Below are 16,697 nucleotides of genomic sequence, written 5' to 3' on the forward strand. Positions count from 1 at the left end.
CACAGACCATGACGGTCAAGTGGCCAGGATACCAGGGCACTAGGGAGCCACCACAGGTCCTTGAGCAGGGCAGTGACGTGGGGACAAGGAGGCCAGTAATGAAGATCTGCCCCTAGGGGCTGTTTGGTTCCTCTTTCTGGACCACCCACCCCAATCTGTGACGGGGACTGTGTGGGAGCTGCAGCTGGACCCAGGAGTTCTGACAGTGGCCACCAGGAGGCAGTGTAACCTCCCACCTCCACTCCAGGTGGTCCTGACGACCTGCTCTAGGCAGGCCCGGGGCCACCCCACTGACCCCATCAGACCCAGGCTCGTCTGGGGGGGGAGGCCCGTCCAAGTCCCTGCAGGCAGGCACACTGGCTGAGACAATCTGGTTAAAGGGCTCCTGGACACAGACTCCCCTTCTCAACACTCCCAAGTGCCCCTCCTCACTCAAGAGAGAGGTGGGCCTGGACCTTAGTATGGGAGCCTTGGGGGTAGGGAGCAGGTCTGCTGAGCAGGCCTATGGTGTTTCCAGAGTTAAACAGACTGTTCGTTGCAGCAAGTAAGAGAAACCACCAGGGTAACTACCCGCTGGCCCGTGGTGACCCCACCTGTCACAGCGTACCGCTCTGTGGGGCGTTTTTGGCTGAATCGTCGTAGCAGCACATTGCTGGGCCTTTCTTCAGTGGTACTGCTGGTGGGTTCAAACTGGCCACCTTTAGGTTAGCAGTTGAGTGCAGGCCACTTGTACCACTCAAGGACTGCCCACATGTGTATCCAGAGGCCCCACAAGCCTGTAGCCATGGCCAGCACCCCACACCCGTTTGATCTCTTCCCAGGGACCTAGAGACACTGTAACCTGCCAGGGTCCCACCACTGGGGTTCCCACCATGCCATCAGAGCCTCACGCCTCATCCTCCCACGGCACTGGGCATCATTCAAGGCCCACGACTCCACGTCCATACCTGCCACCAGCACATCCTGCCTAATGAACGCCCACCTGAGCCGAGGCTGCTCCGAGCTCCCTGCGGAGGCGACCAGGTGTGGCCTGAGCAGGGCCAGCAGAGCCTAAGCCACACCTACCACCAACAGCCCATTGCCTCCCTTGGTTTTCCCATCAGTGAAAGGGGTCCATCCTCCACACACATGCTGACCTGGAAGACCACGGACAGCAAGAGCACACGGGGGGCTGTGGTGGTGTTCTTACCTGTATGGTCTCGCAGTGGCAGGAATGTTTGAAGGATACAACATATCCATGTTGTATAACGAGGGGTCCGTGGCAGGGGACGGTGGTGGGTTCAGGATCTGGGGGGAGCGAAAAGGGGGTCACCAGTGCCCCTCGGGAGCGGCTCAGCCTCCCTCTGGGTTTTCCAGTCCCGTGTGGTGGTTCTTTACTGGGCCGGGACGGCTAGTGTAGCAGCACGCTACCCTGGCCCCCTGCTGTGGACAGTGCTGGGGTATCGTCTCACCTCCTGGTGCCGCTGTAACAGCACTACCCCAGTGGGGGGCTCTAACAAACAGAAAGCTATTTTCTGACAACTCAGGAGGCTAGAAGTCCAAATTCCAGAAGTGCCTCTGTGGGCTCCAGAGGAAGGTCCTTATTGCCTTTCAGTCTCGGCTCCTGGGAGATCTTCACGTCACATGGCCTCTGTCTTCCCCATCTCTGCTTCCTCATCATGTCAGTTTAATCTCTTTTATATCTCAGAAGAGACTGAAACGCCCCCAGGCTAATCCTGCCTCATTAACATAACAAAGGCAACCTGTTCCCCAATGCGGTTACAACACCAGGATAAGCTCACTGCCACTGAGCTGATTTCCAGAAAACCGTATCAAGCAGTTCTAACGCTGTCACACGGGGCTGCAATGGGTCAGAGCTGAGTGACAGCACTCAGTAACAACATAATACGTGTTCATTTTTAAAACTGAAGACTTAGAATGATGCGAAATAATTGGTTGACTTGAAAAAGCTGGCTGGGCCAGGGCCAACTCGTGTTCCCTAAGCCCCCAGCCCCAGCCAAGCCTGGGGAGGGGCGGCCCCTGCAGGTGCTCAGGAAAGAGAATCGTCTCCTGAGCAACCGGCATTTGTGCTGGGGGAAGGGGCAGCTCCTCAGGTTAGCTGGGCCTCACATGGCTCCTTGTGTCTCCAGCTGGTCCCACAGGGAATCAGTCAAGAGCTGGAGCAGCCGGGAGGGAGGGAAGGCTGGCAGTGTGTATTCTAGCTCCAGGCCCTGGTCCCTTGCTATCCCAGCCCCCAAGCACAGTTGGCCCGGAGTCCTGTGGCCCGAGATAACACCCTCTGCCTTCCCCACCCTCCCCAGGCCACCACGGCCCAGCAAGATAAGGAGGGAACGATACCCGGGTACAGGGACACCCAGAGAAGGATGCCAGTGATGGACCCTCTGTTTGCAGCCCTTGGTGTGGGGGGGCACTGGACAGAACCTAGAGAAAGTGCTGGGAGAAAGAGCTAGACATCCCAGAAAGTACTAGGGACCTGGGAGAAAGCTCAAGGGACTGTCATCCCTTTAAGAGCATCAGTGGCAGGAAAGTGGGTGCTGAAGAATTAGAAAGTCCGCAGGGGATACCAAGCCAGCTGCCCGTTTTCACATGGACACAGATCCACAGCCATCAGTGTGTCTAGCGCACCCTGATCGGCTGGGGGTTCTGGTCTCGGGACCGGGGTTCACCCCAGCCAGCCTCGGGGAGAGTGTCCCCACAGTAACACGGTGGATGGGACCTAAGTGATCTAAGGGCTTCACGTTTCTGACAAGTTGTTTTAATGAGGGACTTGGCTCAGTCAGAGCCAGCCCCTCCCTCCTGGAGCTGCAAAAACCTCCAGAGACTCCAGCCACAGAAAGCATGGGGTGTCGGTCTGTCCTCTGGAGAACAACCCAATCATTTTCTGGGCTCCAGCAAGGCATGGGGTGGTGTTATGGCTCGAGCTGTGTCCTCCAGAAAGCCACAGAAGTCCAATCCCGGCACCTGTGAAGGTGGCCTTGTTTGGGAACAGGGTCTTTGAAGATGTTCTCAGTTAACATGAGGACACAACGCAGCCAGGCGGGTCCTAATCCAATGTTGGTGTCCTTATGAAACAGGAGAAGAGGGACTGAGGGACGAGGGACACTGAGGAGACTGGGGACACGCTGCCACAAGCCTCGGAATGCCTGGGGCCACGAGGAGCTGGGAGGATGAACGGGGATCTCCCCAGACTCTGGAGTGAGCTGGCCCCAGGTTGCTCCATGCTTCTAGCCTTCGGAGCTATAGGACGATACATTTCTGCCGTTGCAAGCCACCTGCTATGTGGAGCTTCGTTAGGGCGGACACAGGAAACTCACACAGGTGGGAAACAGAGTGTCCCTCAGGGGACACAGACGGAAAGCTTGCCCCGGCCCATTCCGAGCAGCCCGTCCAGACAGGCCCTAACGGCACGAGGCAGCCCCCCGGGAGGTTTTGTGTGGTCTCAGGCTGCCCACGGTGAGCCAGCACTTCCCTTTTTCTAAGAGAAAAAAAATAAAGGATTGGAGGTAGCGTGCACACCATCACAGATGGTCACAGAGGTCCCCAGGCAGCCAGTGTCGGAGGCCAGGAGGGTGGCAGGGCCCCCGACGGCACTCACCGGGGGGTAGAGCGTGGCCTTGGTACTGGATGAACTGCTAGACGAGGCCCCAGTGACATGGTTCCGGTCATAGAGCGGCACCCCACCTTGGCCCCCCATCAGGCTCATGGAACTCATCACAGACTTGCTGCAGGAGATCCCTGCCAGGGAGGAGACAAGGCGGGTCAGGGGGCTGGGTCGCCCCAGACAGGGCGTGGCAGCCTAGCTCCTGCAGCCCACTGGGCACCAGGGTTGGGCGTTACGAGTCCTGCCTGAGCTGAACCCAGTGAGCCACGGCGCCGCCCTGCAGGCCTCTCTGGCCACCACCAGCAGGAGCTCCCAGAGTCCTCTCTGTCAACCAGACAGGCAAACAGTACCCCTCAGGGGCCCCTGTAGGAGGAATGACAACCGGGCACAGGTGGGCCTTCATCTGGGAGGTGCCAGGGTGATGAGGCCACTGCCGCCGCCACCACTGGGGCTCCTGGGGGCTCTCAGCCATCCCCAGCACCCCACTCCCACCAGGGGAAGCAGGCCATATGTGCACAGGGACATGGGGGCTCCGGGCCTGCACCTCTCTGGGAGGGGCTGCAGGGGAGAAGAAGCCGGGCTCTGTTACAAGCGCTGGCTGGCCCTCGGGGTGGAGGCTGGAAGGGCAGCACCGGGCCTCACAGGGATCCTCAAGGGGCCCAACGGACTCCACTTCCTCAAATACCCTAAAGTGCCAAGTGATAGCAACAGGCATGATTCACCCCCTGGTGCAGCCCCGGGGTGCAGCCCTCTGGCACCAAGTGTTACTTCTGGGGTGTGCGTTCCTGATGACCCACAGCGAGGAGTGACTGCTCGGCCACAAGCTGGAACCGCATTCAGGACAAACTAGCGAGCTCTCTGAGTGTGTCACCTGGCTCTTCAGGGTCCAGGTGTTCCATGTTCATTTCAAGGTGACACGAGGTTTGAGAATGACTCAGGACATGACAATTCCAAGGTCAAGTCCAAAGAGTTCCTCCCACACCTCCAATGTCAAAACACAGCCACACAGGCCTCTGAGCCCAGGACTGATGCCAGATGCAGGCTTGGCAGGAAAGCCGAGGGTCGGGATTGATTAGTGATGTCTGGCAGGTGTGGGAGAAGGGGGGTAGGGAAAGGACATCCTTGGTCCACTGACAGGCTCTCCCTCCTGGATCCCCACTCTGCCCACAGACCCTGCCAGGTCAGCTCCTCACCTGTGAAGGGACCGTGCTGAGCCCCGCCCGGTGCTATGAAGTTGAGGGGCACGTGGGGGGTCCCGCTGACATACTCATGTGGGAAGGGCCCATTGGCCCCCGCGTAGCGCTGGCACACCACACGCTGGCACACGAAATAGACGCCACCCATGACGAAGAGGGAGAGGATGATCCCGATGACCGGCCCAATGGTGCTGCTGTGGGTTGGGCTGTCGTCCACGGGCGGCTTAGTGATTTCTGCCGAGGATGGCGGAGAGATGGCAGCGTGAACACCAAAGGGAAGGACCCTCCCGGGGGCTGCCCAGGCCCCGAGTCCACCAACGGAGGGAGGGAGGAGGAAAGAGTGGGGTACAGGGCTGCATGGGGCAACGCCAACCTCCAACCTGCTGCTCCCCCACTGCGTGGTTTATCCCCACCCCGTGGCCCCTGCCTGGTATCTCCCCCAGAGAAGGCTGACATCCAAACCCCACTTTGTTCAGGGGCTGCTGTGGGGCTGGAGGTGTGTACACAGATTCTCCTTGCTGGCCTGGCAAAGGCCCCCCATCTTGCACCTAAAGGCTGGGCAGATGGCTCGGGGGGGTGACATCCAGGCTGTAGGGATGGGCAGGGCTTGGGGTCTCTGAACCCATCCAGTAGGGGATTTCACCCATGTGAGAGGCTGGGTGGGATGGTGGGTGCACCCAGGCACGAGAGGGTTTGTCAAGCCTCTACCCTGCCTGCCACAGGGTTTAGGGGTCCTGGTCGGTCCCCGTGGGGGTACCAAGCAAGGAGCAGAGTGTGACCTGCATCCCCCCTGCTGGCTGAAAACCCAAAGGAGGAAACCATCGGCTCTGGGGACAGGGCTGTCTGCTCTGTGACAGGCTCAGTGACAGGCATAGCTGTCGATGAATATCACGAGATGACCCGGGGGGCCCAAGGGCAAACACTGTCAACTGGACGCAGAGGCGCAGGCTTGGGCCACTCCTTCACTGCCATCTGGCACCAGCCACTCTCTCGGGCTCATCCCCAGGGTGCCCAGCCCAGGAAGGCATAAGGATGCAAAAATGCTCAGGAGCCCCTGGGGGACTCCCCATCCTGCCCCCCAAGCTGCCTCTCTCCTGTGATCAGTGCTCTCAGCCACATCCCTCTGCGGTAAAACGGGCCATGTCCCCAGACATGTGGACACATTTCTACTTCTTATCTGGGACTCCTGCTCCCTTTCTGTCTAATCTAAGAACCATTGCCTCCAGGAAGCCTTCCCTGACTGCCCTGGCCTCCTCATCCTCTGGGCCCACCAGCCCTGACTGCACAGGCTGTGGAGGGGCAGATGGTACAAAGGACTGCGCCGTGTGTGTCTCTCTGTACCTGTCTGTGTGTCTGTGTGCCTGTGTGCCTGTATGTGTCTGTGTGTCTCCCTATACCCATGTATGTCTGTGTGTCTGTATGTGTCTCTGTGTTTACATGTGTCTATGTCGGAAAGAAGGTCGGGCAGTCTACTTCCGTAATGATACCGCCTCGGAAACCCAAGGAGGGATCGCTATGAGTTAGATACGACTTGACGGCAGTAGGTATGTTTGTACCTATGTGTATTCATGTATACGCCTCTGTATACCCGTGTGCCTGTGTGTCTATGTGTTTCCTGTATCTGTGTCTATGTGTTTCCTGTACGTGTGTCTACACGTCTGTATGTGTGTCTCCATGTCTGTTTTTGTCTATGTGTCTGTGTTGTCTGTATGCCTGTGTCTGTGTCTCCCTATACCTGTGTATCCGTATGTGTCTCTGTGTTGGTACATGTGTCTGTATATGTCTATCGGTGTCTATGTCCATGTCCATGTGTCTCTGAGTATATCTGTATGTATCTGTGTGTGTCTATATGCCTGTGTGTATATCTATGTACCTGTGACTATGTGAGTTTGCACATGTGTCCATACACATCTATGGGTGCGTGTCTACATGTGTACACACAGCCCCTCCCCAGCCTTCTGCAGGCTGCAGATACCCCAGTCTCTCAGCTGCCCTGCTGTCTGACTGATGGTGCAGGCTAGGTCTGGGCAGAGCAGGACACCAGCACTCAGGCCTGGCCGGTACAGGGAGCCCGGCCTGTCCCCATGATGAGCCCTGCAACCCCAGCCAGCAAAGCCCAGGGCTCAGCCTCCTTCCCCAGCCCAGCCCCCTGAGGGCCTCCCAGCCTCCTCTGCCCAGGACTCCCCAGCAGAGCGGTGCAGGGCAGCCCTTCTGTCCCCACTCACCACACATGAGCTCGTCAGAGCCGTCCATGCAGTCGGGGAAGGAGTCACACTGCTGCTGGATGAGCACGCACTGGCCGCTGGCGCAGCGGAACTGGCTGGGCAGACAGACGGCTGCAACAGAGGCCACTTGCTCAGAGGGGCCGGGGGTTTCGGGTCCACCCGCTGACACCGGTGGACGGTGAGCAAACAAAGGGGCCCTTCCAGGATCGGCTCAGGGCGTCCCAGCTAGCGCCCTTCCCTCGTGAACCCCTCTTGCAGGGCTAGCAGGAAGGGACCTCAGCCCTCCTCCCCTGCAGCACCGACCACAAGAAGACACCAGCAGCAGCCCCCGTCCCCAAGGCTCTCTGGGAGGTGGGGGCACGGAGAGGAGAGGGGCGCTGGGCAGGAATGGCCCAGGCGAGTCATACTGGTGGGGAACCAACAGGGAGCAGAACCGATGCGGCAGACACTGGCAGCCCAGAACCCAGGCAACGACCAACAGGACCCAGGGCTTAGAAGGAGGGACAGAAGGCCGGTCCCTGGACAGCGCCTGCTGCCTCCTGTCCCTTCTAGAAGCGCCATCCGGAACACTGCGGCCTGATGACTCAGCCTTTCCTGGCCCCGCAGCCATCTCTCTAAACCGCGCCCCGCCCCTCCGGGCGCCCCGCCCCTCCCCGGGGGCGGGCGCTGATGCTGAGGCCGTTCCCTGTGGAACACAACAGCTCTGCAGCATTTTCAAGGCTGTGACATTTCCAGATCGTCAGGCCTTTCTTCCAAGGCCAGGGTGGGTTCGACCCATCACACTGCAGGCTAACAGTCAAGAACTTAACTGTCTGCACCATCCAGGGGCTAACCCGGGCTGCCGCAATACCCTGAACTGGCAGGCACCCTGTGCTGGGGCGCTCTGCACTTCTCCTAGAGGTACAGCAGGGGGCAGCAGAATCTCTGTAAAGGCCACTTGTCCTCTATTGCCGCTACTAAAGGCTACTGTCTTAACACAAAAGCACCCACACGCTATGTGTAAAGAATGCATGTGGTAGTGTACATAAAACTTCATGTACAAAATCAGGCAGCCGGTGAGATATGGCCGGTGGGCCGTAGTTGGCTGACCCCTGGTCTACAGCGTCCATCCAACCCTCAAAGGGAAAACCTCACAGCAGCTTTAGAGCAACCACTGGGGAAATGACTCGCCAGGCCCTGCTCTTCTCCAGACTGGCCACTCAGCAAGAATGGGGTTGATGGACGATGACAAGACGGCACTGAAGAAGCTGGGCCAACAATTATCCGGGAGCAGGAGCCAGGGGCTTTGGGGAAGACAGCCAGAGGGACCGCCCACAGCTCAGTGGTGGTCACAGGGCCATGATGTGACAGCACATCATAGCTTGGCAGGAGACCAAGCAAGCGGGTCACTTCTAAAAGGACGTTTAAGTGGGCACAGAAAATACATACTTCACTGTCGAGGTCCAGAGGAAAATCCCGCTGCTCAGAGAGGGCCCAGGATCCCTACACAAATTCCATGGGACTAACATTCTAGGTTCAGTGGGCTGCTAGAAACCATCGAGGGGGCAGGGCTATCATTTGCGTTGGGTTCTGTAAAACGCTTGACAGGAGGAGGTGAGGCCATTTTCACATCTGCCTTCAAGCTAAACTGCCTAGCAGGAGGGGGTCTAATTGCTTTTCGGGCCTCAAATAACTTTTTTGCCCCTCACCCTGATGAGGACCTGGTGGTTTCCCTCTGGATAAAGGTTTGACAGGCACACTGGTGGTGCAACGGTTAAGTGCTTGGCTCCATGGGAGAGAAGACCTGGTGACCTGCTCCCATGAGGAAACCCTATGGGGCAGTTTCTGCTCTGAAGCGTGGAGTCACCATGACTCAGAGTTGACTCAACAGCACGCATCAGCAACAACAAAGGTTTCACAGAGGCCCCCCTCGTGTCCTGCTAGCTGTGCCCTGAGCCCCGCAGCCTGGACAGCAGGGTGGGGTAGTCAGAGGACCGGGGGCTCACCGTCACAGTCGGCCTCGTCCGAGCGGTCCTGGCAGTCGGCCTCCCCGTCGCAGCGCAGACGCAGGTCCACACACTGGCCTCGCTCGCAGGGGAACTGGGCGGCCGAGCACACGGGGCAGCCCTCCTCGTCACTCTGGTCGTCACACTCGGGGAAGCCGTCACAGCGCCAGGCCGCAGGGATGCAGTCGATCTCACCCGTGGCACACGCAAACTGGTCCGGGGAGCACGTGGGAGGCTCTGGGCAGGGGCAGACAGCAGCCTCACCTCCCATCCACCTGGCGAGCTGGTGCCTCTGGGCGCCCTGCTGCCAGGTGCTATCCCCACACCTTCTCCACTGCCGGCTGTGTCCTGGCCACTGTCCCACCTCCAGCTCAACACACAATGAAGGCAGGGGACACACGACTGTGTGCAGAGAGAAGATATGAATCTTTCCTTTAAATGCGGAGGGAAAGGGGATGCCTGGGAGTCTAAGCATTAAACAGCAGGAGCAACACCAAATAGATAAGCTGGAAACAGCCCTGCCTGCTGAGAAGCTGGGTGGCCCCTTTTCTGGGTCTCTGTTTCTGTATGCACCACAATGGTGCTGGACGAGGGGACCCAGAGCTGTCCCTCCTGGCTGGGCCAGGCTGTCAGGCCAGCACATACAACCACCTAACTATGTGCATGTGAGCTTTCACTGTACCCTCATGGTGAACAGGGTGCCAGGGTGGAACGGTGACACCCACCATGTGCTTGTGGCGGCTTGAGGAGGGGCAGGACTTAATCTCAATGTCCTGTGGCTGAAGGGTCCGGAGCAGTGGGGGCAGAGCAAGGTCAGAGAGACCCAGGAAATTAACAGAAGGGTCAAAGAAATCGAGACATAAACTAAAGACAATTTTGAATAAATTAACATGAAAACTTATTGGAACCTGTGGGTGCAGCAAAAGCCGTGTTTAGAGGGAAATTCATAGCATTCAGTGCATATTCTAGGAAACAAAGTGGGGCAACAGAGGAGACCAGCTGCTCTGGACAAAAGGATTGTTCAAAAGGATGCTGGGCAGTGACCACAGAGAACAGTTCCCTGTCCATTGTCCCACCGGATAGAGCCGAAGTCCCACCTACCGCCACAGGTCAGGAGGTTCTGTAGGAGCACGAGGTGGACTGGGCACGAGCAACGTGGTGTGCCATCGCCCTTAGCGATGCAGATGTGAGAGCAACCGCCATTGTCTCGGGCACATGGGTGGGCCGCTGTGGACAGAGTGCAAAGTGGAGACTCAGGTTCCAGATCTCACTGCAAGGCTGTGGTCTGGGGGCAGAAGGGGTGAGGGCCAGAGAGAACTCACAAGAACCGGCATTCACAGCAGACCCTCCCACTTAATTCTCAAGGCAGCCTACAGTGGACATTCCTATGAACATTTCCATGTTACAGATAAGAAAACAGAGGATGTACACAGTTCAGGAACTCGTCCAACTTCACAGCCCAGCCCGACTGGACTGGCTTCTGCTAGGCCTGTGACCATCACCCTCCACTGCCCCCATGAATGCCCCTGCCTCTCGTGGTGTGTTGTTGCTGTTGTTGTTAGGTGCTGTCAAATTGGCTCCAACTCACAGAGACAACAGAACGAAACACTGTCCTGTCCTGCGCCACCCTCACGTCACTGCTGGCCTGAGCCCATCGTTGCAGCCACCGGTGTCAATCCATCCCCTCGAGGGCCTTCCTCATCTTTGCTGAGCCTTGACCTTACCAAGCATGACATCCTTCTCCAGGGACTGGTCCCAAAGTTACATGAGACGACCTCTGCCATTTTCACCTCTAAGGAGCCCTGTGGCTGCACTTCTTCCAGTACAGATTTGTTCATTCTTCTGCACGTCCATGGTACTCTCAGTACTCTTTGCCAACATAATTCAGAGGCATCAACTCTTCTCCAATCTTCCTTATTCACTGTCTAGCTGTCACATTTAAGGCATTTAAGGCAACTGAAAATACCATGGCTTGGGTTAGGCGCAGCTTAGTCTTCAAAGTGACACCTTTGCTCTTCAATGTTCTAAAGAGATCTTTTGCTGCAGATTTGCCCAATGCAATACACCTTGTGATTTCTTGACTGCTGCTTCCATGGGTGTTGACTGTGGACCCAAGTAAAATGAAATCCCTGACAACTTCTAACTTTTCTCCATTTATTGTGATGTTGCTTTTGGTCCAGTTGTGAGGATTTCTGTTATCTTTATGTTGAGGTGTAATCTATGCTGAAAACCATAGTCTTTGATCTTCATCAGTAAGTGCTTCAAGTCCTCTTCACTTTCAGCAAGGTTGTGTTATCTGCATATTGCAGGTTGTTAATGAGTCTTTCTCATTAATTAATTAATCCTGATGCCACGTTCTTCATGTACTCCAGCTTTTTGGATTATTTTCTTAGAATACAGATTGAATAAATATGGTGAAAAGATACAACCCTGTGATGGTTAACTCTTTGTGTCAACTTGGCTGGGCCTGGTTGAGTGGCTGGGCAGCTGAATGGAGTTATTCCCCATGATGAGACTGGTAATTATTTCCACGTGGGATCTACTGGAGCAGCTGAGTAGCTGCTTTGGGTATGTGGTCTGCTTCCCACATATAAGCAGCAGCTCTGGGAATGGTCTCTAGCTTATGGCACGCTTGGATCCTGCATGTAGCCGAGACATTGCTCAGCAGCCTGCCATGCTCTGCCGACCTTGGGACTTAAGTTAATGACCTGCCGTGTGGTTTGGTAACATCAGGGCTGTGCCATTTTATTTGGGCTTCTCAGCCTCAGCAGCCCACAGCTGTCTGAGTAAAGAAAAGTCCCCAGCTTCAGTGGGCCAAGAGCTGGAGGCAGAGCTGAAGCCCAAGGCTGAGGGGCTTTCACCCAGCCCCTAGAGCTTGGCACTTTGAACTTGGACTTAAAGCCTCCAAATTTTAAAAGTAAACTCCTTTTTGTTTAAGCCATCCCATTTGTGGTATGTTCTTGTCAGAGCGGCTCTAGGGAACCAGGACAGACCCTGACTCACACCCTCCTGATTTTACACCACACAGGATCCCCTTGCTCTGTTTGGACAGCCTCGTGGTCTACGGACCGTCATGTTCCGAGTCCAGTCTGAGGGGCTCGGCTTCCAGCACTGTATCAGACAAGGTTTCCCTGCTCTTCATAAGGTTTTCAGTGACTTATTTTTTCAAAGTGGATGGGCTCATCCCTCTCCCACGTCTGTCTTAGTCTGGAAACTCCACCGAAACCTGTCCACCCTGGGTTACTCTGCTGGTATCTGAAACAGGGTTGTATAGCCTCCAGCCTCACAACAACACGCAAGCCACCACAGCATGACACACGGATAGATGAACGGTGGCCACTATTTAAAAACGATGGAAGTCATTGTTAACAACAGAGTCGGCAAATGTTTCCTGAAGGGCCAGAAAGTCAGTAATTTTGCCTTGATGGGACAGACCATCTCACAGCTGCTCAACCTGCCACTTGTAGCCCCAAAGCAGCCAGAGACAACACACAAACACATGAGCATGGCTGTGTTCTAATAAAACTTTATTTACAAAACAGACAGTGTGGCTTTGGCTTGTGCCGACCCCTGGTTTAGAGTCTAGCTGTGGGATCTTATGGGAAAGCAGGACGGGATCCACGTCCCATGTAACCATGGCAACGCTCACCAAGCTAGCTCCGGTCTTCACTGAAAGCAAGGAGATGCTGCCTATCACCCTAACCATTGACACTAGCACCCATGGGCCACCCCCAGTGTCCAGCTGCACCCCTGCTTGCTGAATATGCTCCTGGCACCCTGTTGCTTCAGCTCCAATGAGCTGAGGTTCCCACTGGCACCAGTGGGCCAGAGCATCAGAAGTCACCACTCTAGTCATTCACCAGCAATTGTGAAAGTCCGTGACACGCAAGAGTCTGCACCTCTGCTGACAATGGTGTCAGGGGCTGGCAAGCTGGGCGTCCTAACCCCTGACCCCAAAATTTCCAGGAACTGTTTACCCAGCAGCTTCACTCATCCAGGACCGAGACGGACAGACAGACACACAGGGACAGAGGGCCCTGCAGTGGAGGCCCCCTCCCAAGCCCTGCTGCCCAGCTCAAGGGTGCGGTCAGCAGAGTCCTGGGACGCCCTCGACCAATCACCAGCTCTGACAGCACGACAGGCACTGGTCCAGCGACTGTCACCTGTGAGTTCCTCACGAGGGAGGAGCCTCAGGCAGACCTCACCCAACAGGCGCCCACAGCACAGGCTGAGGTCAGAGGTCAGAATGTGGGAGGGGAGGCACCCACCGCAGAGAGGAGGGGTCCTGGGCCAAGGACCTGGGAGTGACCTAGGAGCTGACAGTGGTCCCAGCCTCAGTCTGACGGTGGCCCACAAGCTGAGTGAGTGTGGGGCCACCTCGAGTTAGGCCACGTGAGCCCGAGCGAGCCCAGGCCCCCACAACTGGGAGGTGAGAAGAGTGTGTTCCATGTTTGTGGTTATTAATTATACAATAACTGCGAGTGGACCTGGTGGCCTTTGGGGACATCTGGGCATCTCGCTGAACCTCAAGGGGGCAGCGTCCAGTGATGGGGACAAAATCACAGTGCCACAGAGCCCCCTTGCTGCCTGAGGTCAGACAGGCCGTGGACCTGCCTGGACCTGCCCGTCGTCCTGCTGTGACAGGGCGGGGCGGGGTCTGTGCTCTGAGCAGAGCCCACTCCCCTGGGCCCAGGCCTCCTCAGACCTGCAGGAATGTGGCCCACACGCCCTGCCTGACCGCCGGCACACACAGCAGCCTGCACTGCCCAAACCACCTGCTCCCCCTGCCCTCCTACATACAGGGCTGGCTCCCACCACCCCCTTGACATTGCTCAGCCTGCACCCCCACACACACCGTCTGCCCCCCGCCACACCCTCACCATGCTGTCCTGCATACAACCCACACTGGGACACCCCTGCACAGCCTACCTCCCATCCCACACCCCCTCACTGGTCCCCCCTGCACGGCTGGCCCCTCATTCCACTCCCCCTCGTCCCACTCCCCCTCATCGGTCCCTCCTGCACAGCCCGGCCCCTCATCCCACATCCCCTGCACGGCCTGGCCCCCCCACACTGGCCTATCCCTCATATGCCCTCTGCTGGCATCCCTACCTACCCTCACCCCCTTCCTGCACACACAGCTGGCTCCCCACTCCATACCCTGCCTGTCCCCCTCTCCCACCTCCTCTCACTGGCCCCTTGCAGAGCCTGCCTCCTGACCCCACTCTCGTCACTGGGGCCCCATACATGGCCACCCACTTCACTGTCCTCCCACTGTCCCTGCCCTCCACTGGCACCACACACCCCGCCTGCCTCCCCCCCGCCCCGTAAGGCCTGACCCCCTCCGACGTACAGAACTCCTCCAGGCTGACTTCCTCCACGGCGTGGATGCCGGTGAGGTGGGCGATGCGGCCCTGCACGCGTGTCCGCTGCTCCCCGGTGGTCTTCTCCACACGCTCGATCATCTGCTGCTGCCGGTCAGCCCAGTAGAGGTGGCTGCCAAGCACGGCCAGGCCCACAGGCTGCACAATGTTGGCATCCTCCAGCGTCAGGCGGTTGGCTCCTACGGGGACAAGAGCCCACGCTGCTGGTGGCCGACCGCCAGAGCTCAGCCACTGGGTGCAGCCTGGCAGCAGGGAGGTCTAAAGGGAGCCGCCAGGGAGGTCAGGTGGGCGCTGGGGACAGCTCTCCAGAAACAGGCCGATCTGAGGATGTCTTGCTCCTGCCAAGGCCAGCCTGGCAGTGACTCTGGTGTGGCCATTAGGGCCGTGTGTCCAGCCGCAGAGTCGGTCACCGCATCTCCTCCCCTCCTTCCCCTGTGATGTGGAGGAGGCGCTGGGGGGACACCCGCACCCCTCCAAGCACCAGGCTTTCCTCCTGGGAAAGCACCTCCCCCCCCGCCACACACACACACAGGGGCCTCCCAGGCGAGCGGCTGCCGAAACGGGCAGTACAGGCAGAGGCCAGGGTGCGAGTCCTGCTCCCCCTCCTGTGCGGTGTGACCCTGGGCAGCTCACTCACCCTCTCTGAGCCTCATCTGGGCTTCTGCCATGGGGGGCTCATTCAGGGGGTAACCCACCAAGTGCAACGTACATCAAGCCCCAGGCAGCACGTCCGGGGCGCAGTAGGCCCTCCCAACACAGCAGCCACCTCTGCCACCGAAAAGGCACCTTGGGTGGCTGACGGACCCGATTCCGGCGGAGGACCCGGGGATGGCCTCGGAGAGTACCTGACAGGTCACAGCTCTCGACGCGCTTCAGGTCGGCATCCACCCAGAAGAGCTTGCCCAGTGTGTTGTCCACCACGAGGGCCACGGGGCGGATGAGGCCGGTGGTGAAGAGGACCTCCCGCTCGGTGCCGTCCAGGGCCGCACGCTCGATCTTGGCCGTGCGCTCCTGCATGTTGGTGAAGTACAGGTACCTGCGGGCGGGAGGGGGGCTGGTGCTGAGCCCCAATCACACTGCTCTCCCGCGCCCAACAGGACCAGGCTCCTGCAGCATCAAGACCAGCCCTGGCCCCCTGGCATCGAGTGGGGCTTTGGGAACTTAGACAGCCCCAGCCTCTCAAGGCTGGCCCCAGGGGCTGAGAGGTCACGCCTCCTTGCAGCCGCTCAGGGGTTCCGGGCCTCCTGGGAGCCTAGGCTCATTAAATACAGATTCCGAGCCCACTGTACATGCCTCAGAGGCTTGAACCACTGCTTTCTCCTCTACACACGAGGAAACTGAGTCTCTGAGAGTCCACTTCCTCTCCCAAGGTGAGCCGGCAGTGGGGCCAGGACTCCAACTCGGGCCTGACCCACCCACAGCCTGTTTGTGGTAGCTTTGCAGGATAGCTTAGCCCGTTCTACGAGCCTGATCTCAAAACAGACTACCGTAGAATCCTGCCTTATTTCTCTGGGGCTGCTGTAATGGAAATACCATAAGTGTGGGCTTCAACAAACAAACTTATCCTCTCAGGGCTCAGGAGGCTGGGAGTCCGAGTTCAGGGTGGCGGCTCGAGGGGGGGCCCTCTCTCTGTCGGCTCTGGGGGATGGTCCTTGTCTCCTTTCAACATCTAGGGCCCAGTGCCCCTTGGGGATCTCCAGGTGCCTTGGCATAAATCTTCTGAGTCTAGGAGGTTCCCACCTGAAGGACCTTGGATCCAAAGGACACTCTCTGCTCCCAGCTCCTCTTTCTTGGTGGCACTGAGGTCCCCTGATTTTTTCTTACTTGTTAACTCTCTTTCACATCTCAGAAAAGACACAATCTAATCCTGTCGGTTGCACCCCACCTCACTGTCCTCACTGCCTCTAATCCCCTCACTGCCCTCACTGCCCCTAATCCCGCCTCACTGCCCTCACAGAGGGGAGGATTACAACACATGGGATAATCACATCAGATCACAACACAGAGGAAAACTATGATACTGAGAATCACGGCCCCGTATTTTTTGGGAGACACAGTTCAATCTGTAACAGATCCCATGGAGCCCTGGATACATACTGACTGCACATGAATCTGGAACAGCCAGTGACGAAAACTGACCTGAAACTTTTCAATATATTAGAAACTTCTACTGGTCATACATGTTGTTGTTTGCCATCAAGTCAGACTCGACTCATAGCGACCCCTCCTTGGGTTTCCGAGGCAGTTATCACTACGGAAGTAGATTGCCCCATCTTCCTTCCGAGGAGTGGCTGGTGGGTTTGAAC

General features: G+C 57.6%; 1 protein-coding gene across 1 annotated transcript in view; it reads right to left on the reverse strand.

Moving 5' to 3' along the window:
• The window catches only part of LRP5 (LDL receptor related protein 5), a 93,912-nt gene that overhangs the window by 1,709 nt on the left and 75,506 nt on the right, over positions 1-16,697 (reverse strand). Inside the window, exons 14-21 of the mRNA XM_007944926.1 lie at positions 15,237-15,427; positions 14,361-14,570; positions 10,109-10,234; positions 9,008-9,244; positions 7,023-7,133; positions 4,795-5,031; positions 3,596-3,735; positions 1,190-1,287 (exon numbers count right to left, since the gene is read on the reverse strand). Of these exons, the coding sequence (XP_007943117.1) occupies positions 1,190-1,287; positions 3,596-3,735; positions 4,795-5,031; positions 7,023-7,133; positions 9,008-9,244; positions 10,109-10,234; positions 14,361-14,570; positions 15,237-15,427 (1,350 nt within the window). The remainder of the gene's footprint in view (positions 1-1,189; positions 1,288-3,595; positions 3,736-4,794; positions 5,032-7,022; positions 7,134-9,007; positions 9,245-10,108; positions 10,235-14,360; positions 14,571-15,236; positions 15,428-16,697) is intronic.

Source organism: Orycteropus afer, unplaced genomic scaffold, assembly GCF_000298275.1.
Source record: "Orycteropus afer afer isolate SDZICR_OR568_19922 unplaced genomic scaffold, OryAfe1.0 scaffold00130, whole genome shotgun sequence".
Lineage (NCBI taxonomy): Eukaryota > Metazoa > Chordata > Mammalia > Tubulidentata > Orycteropodidae > Orycteropus > Orycteropus afer.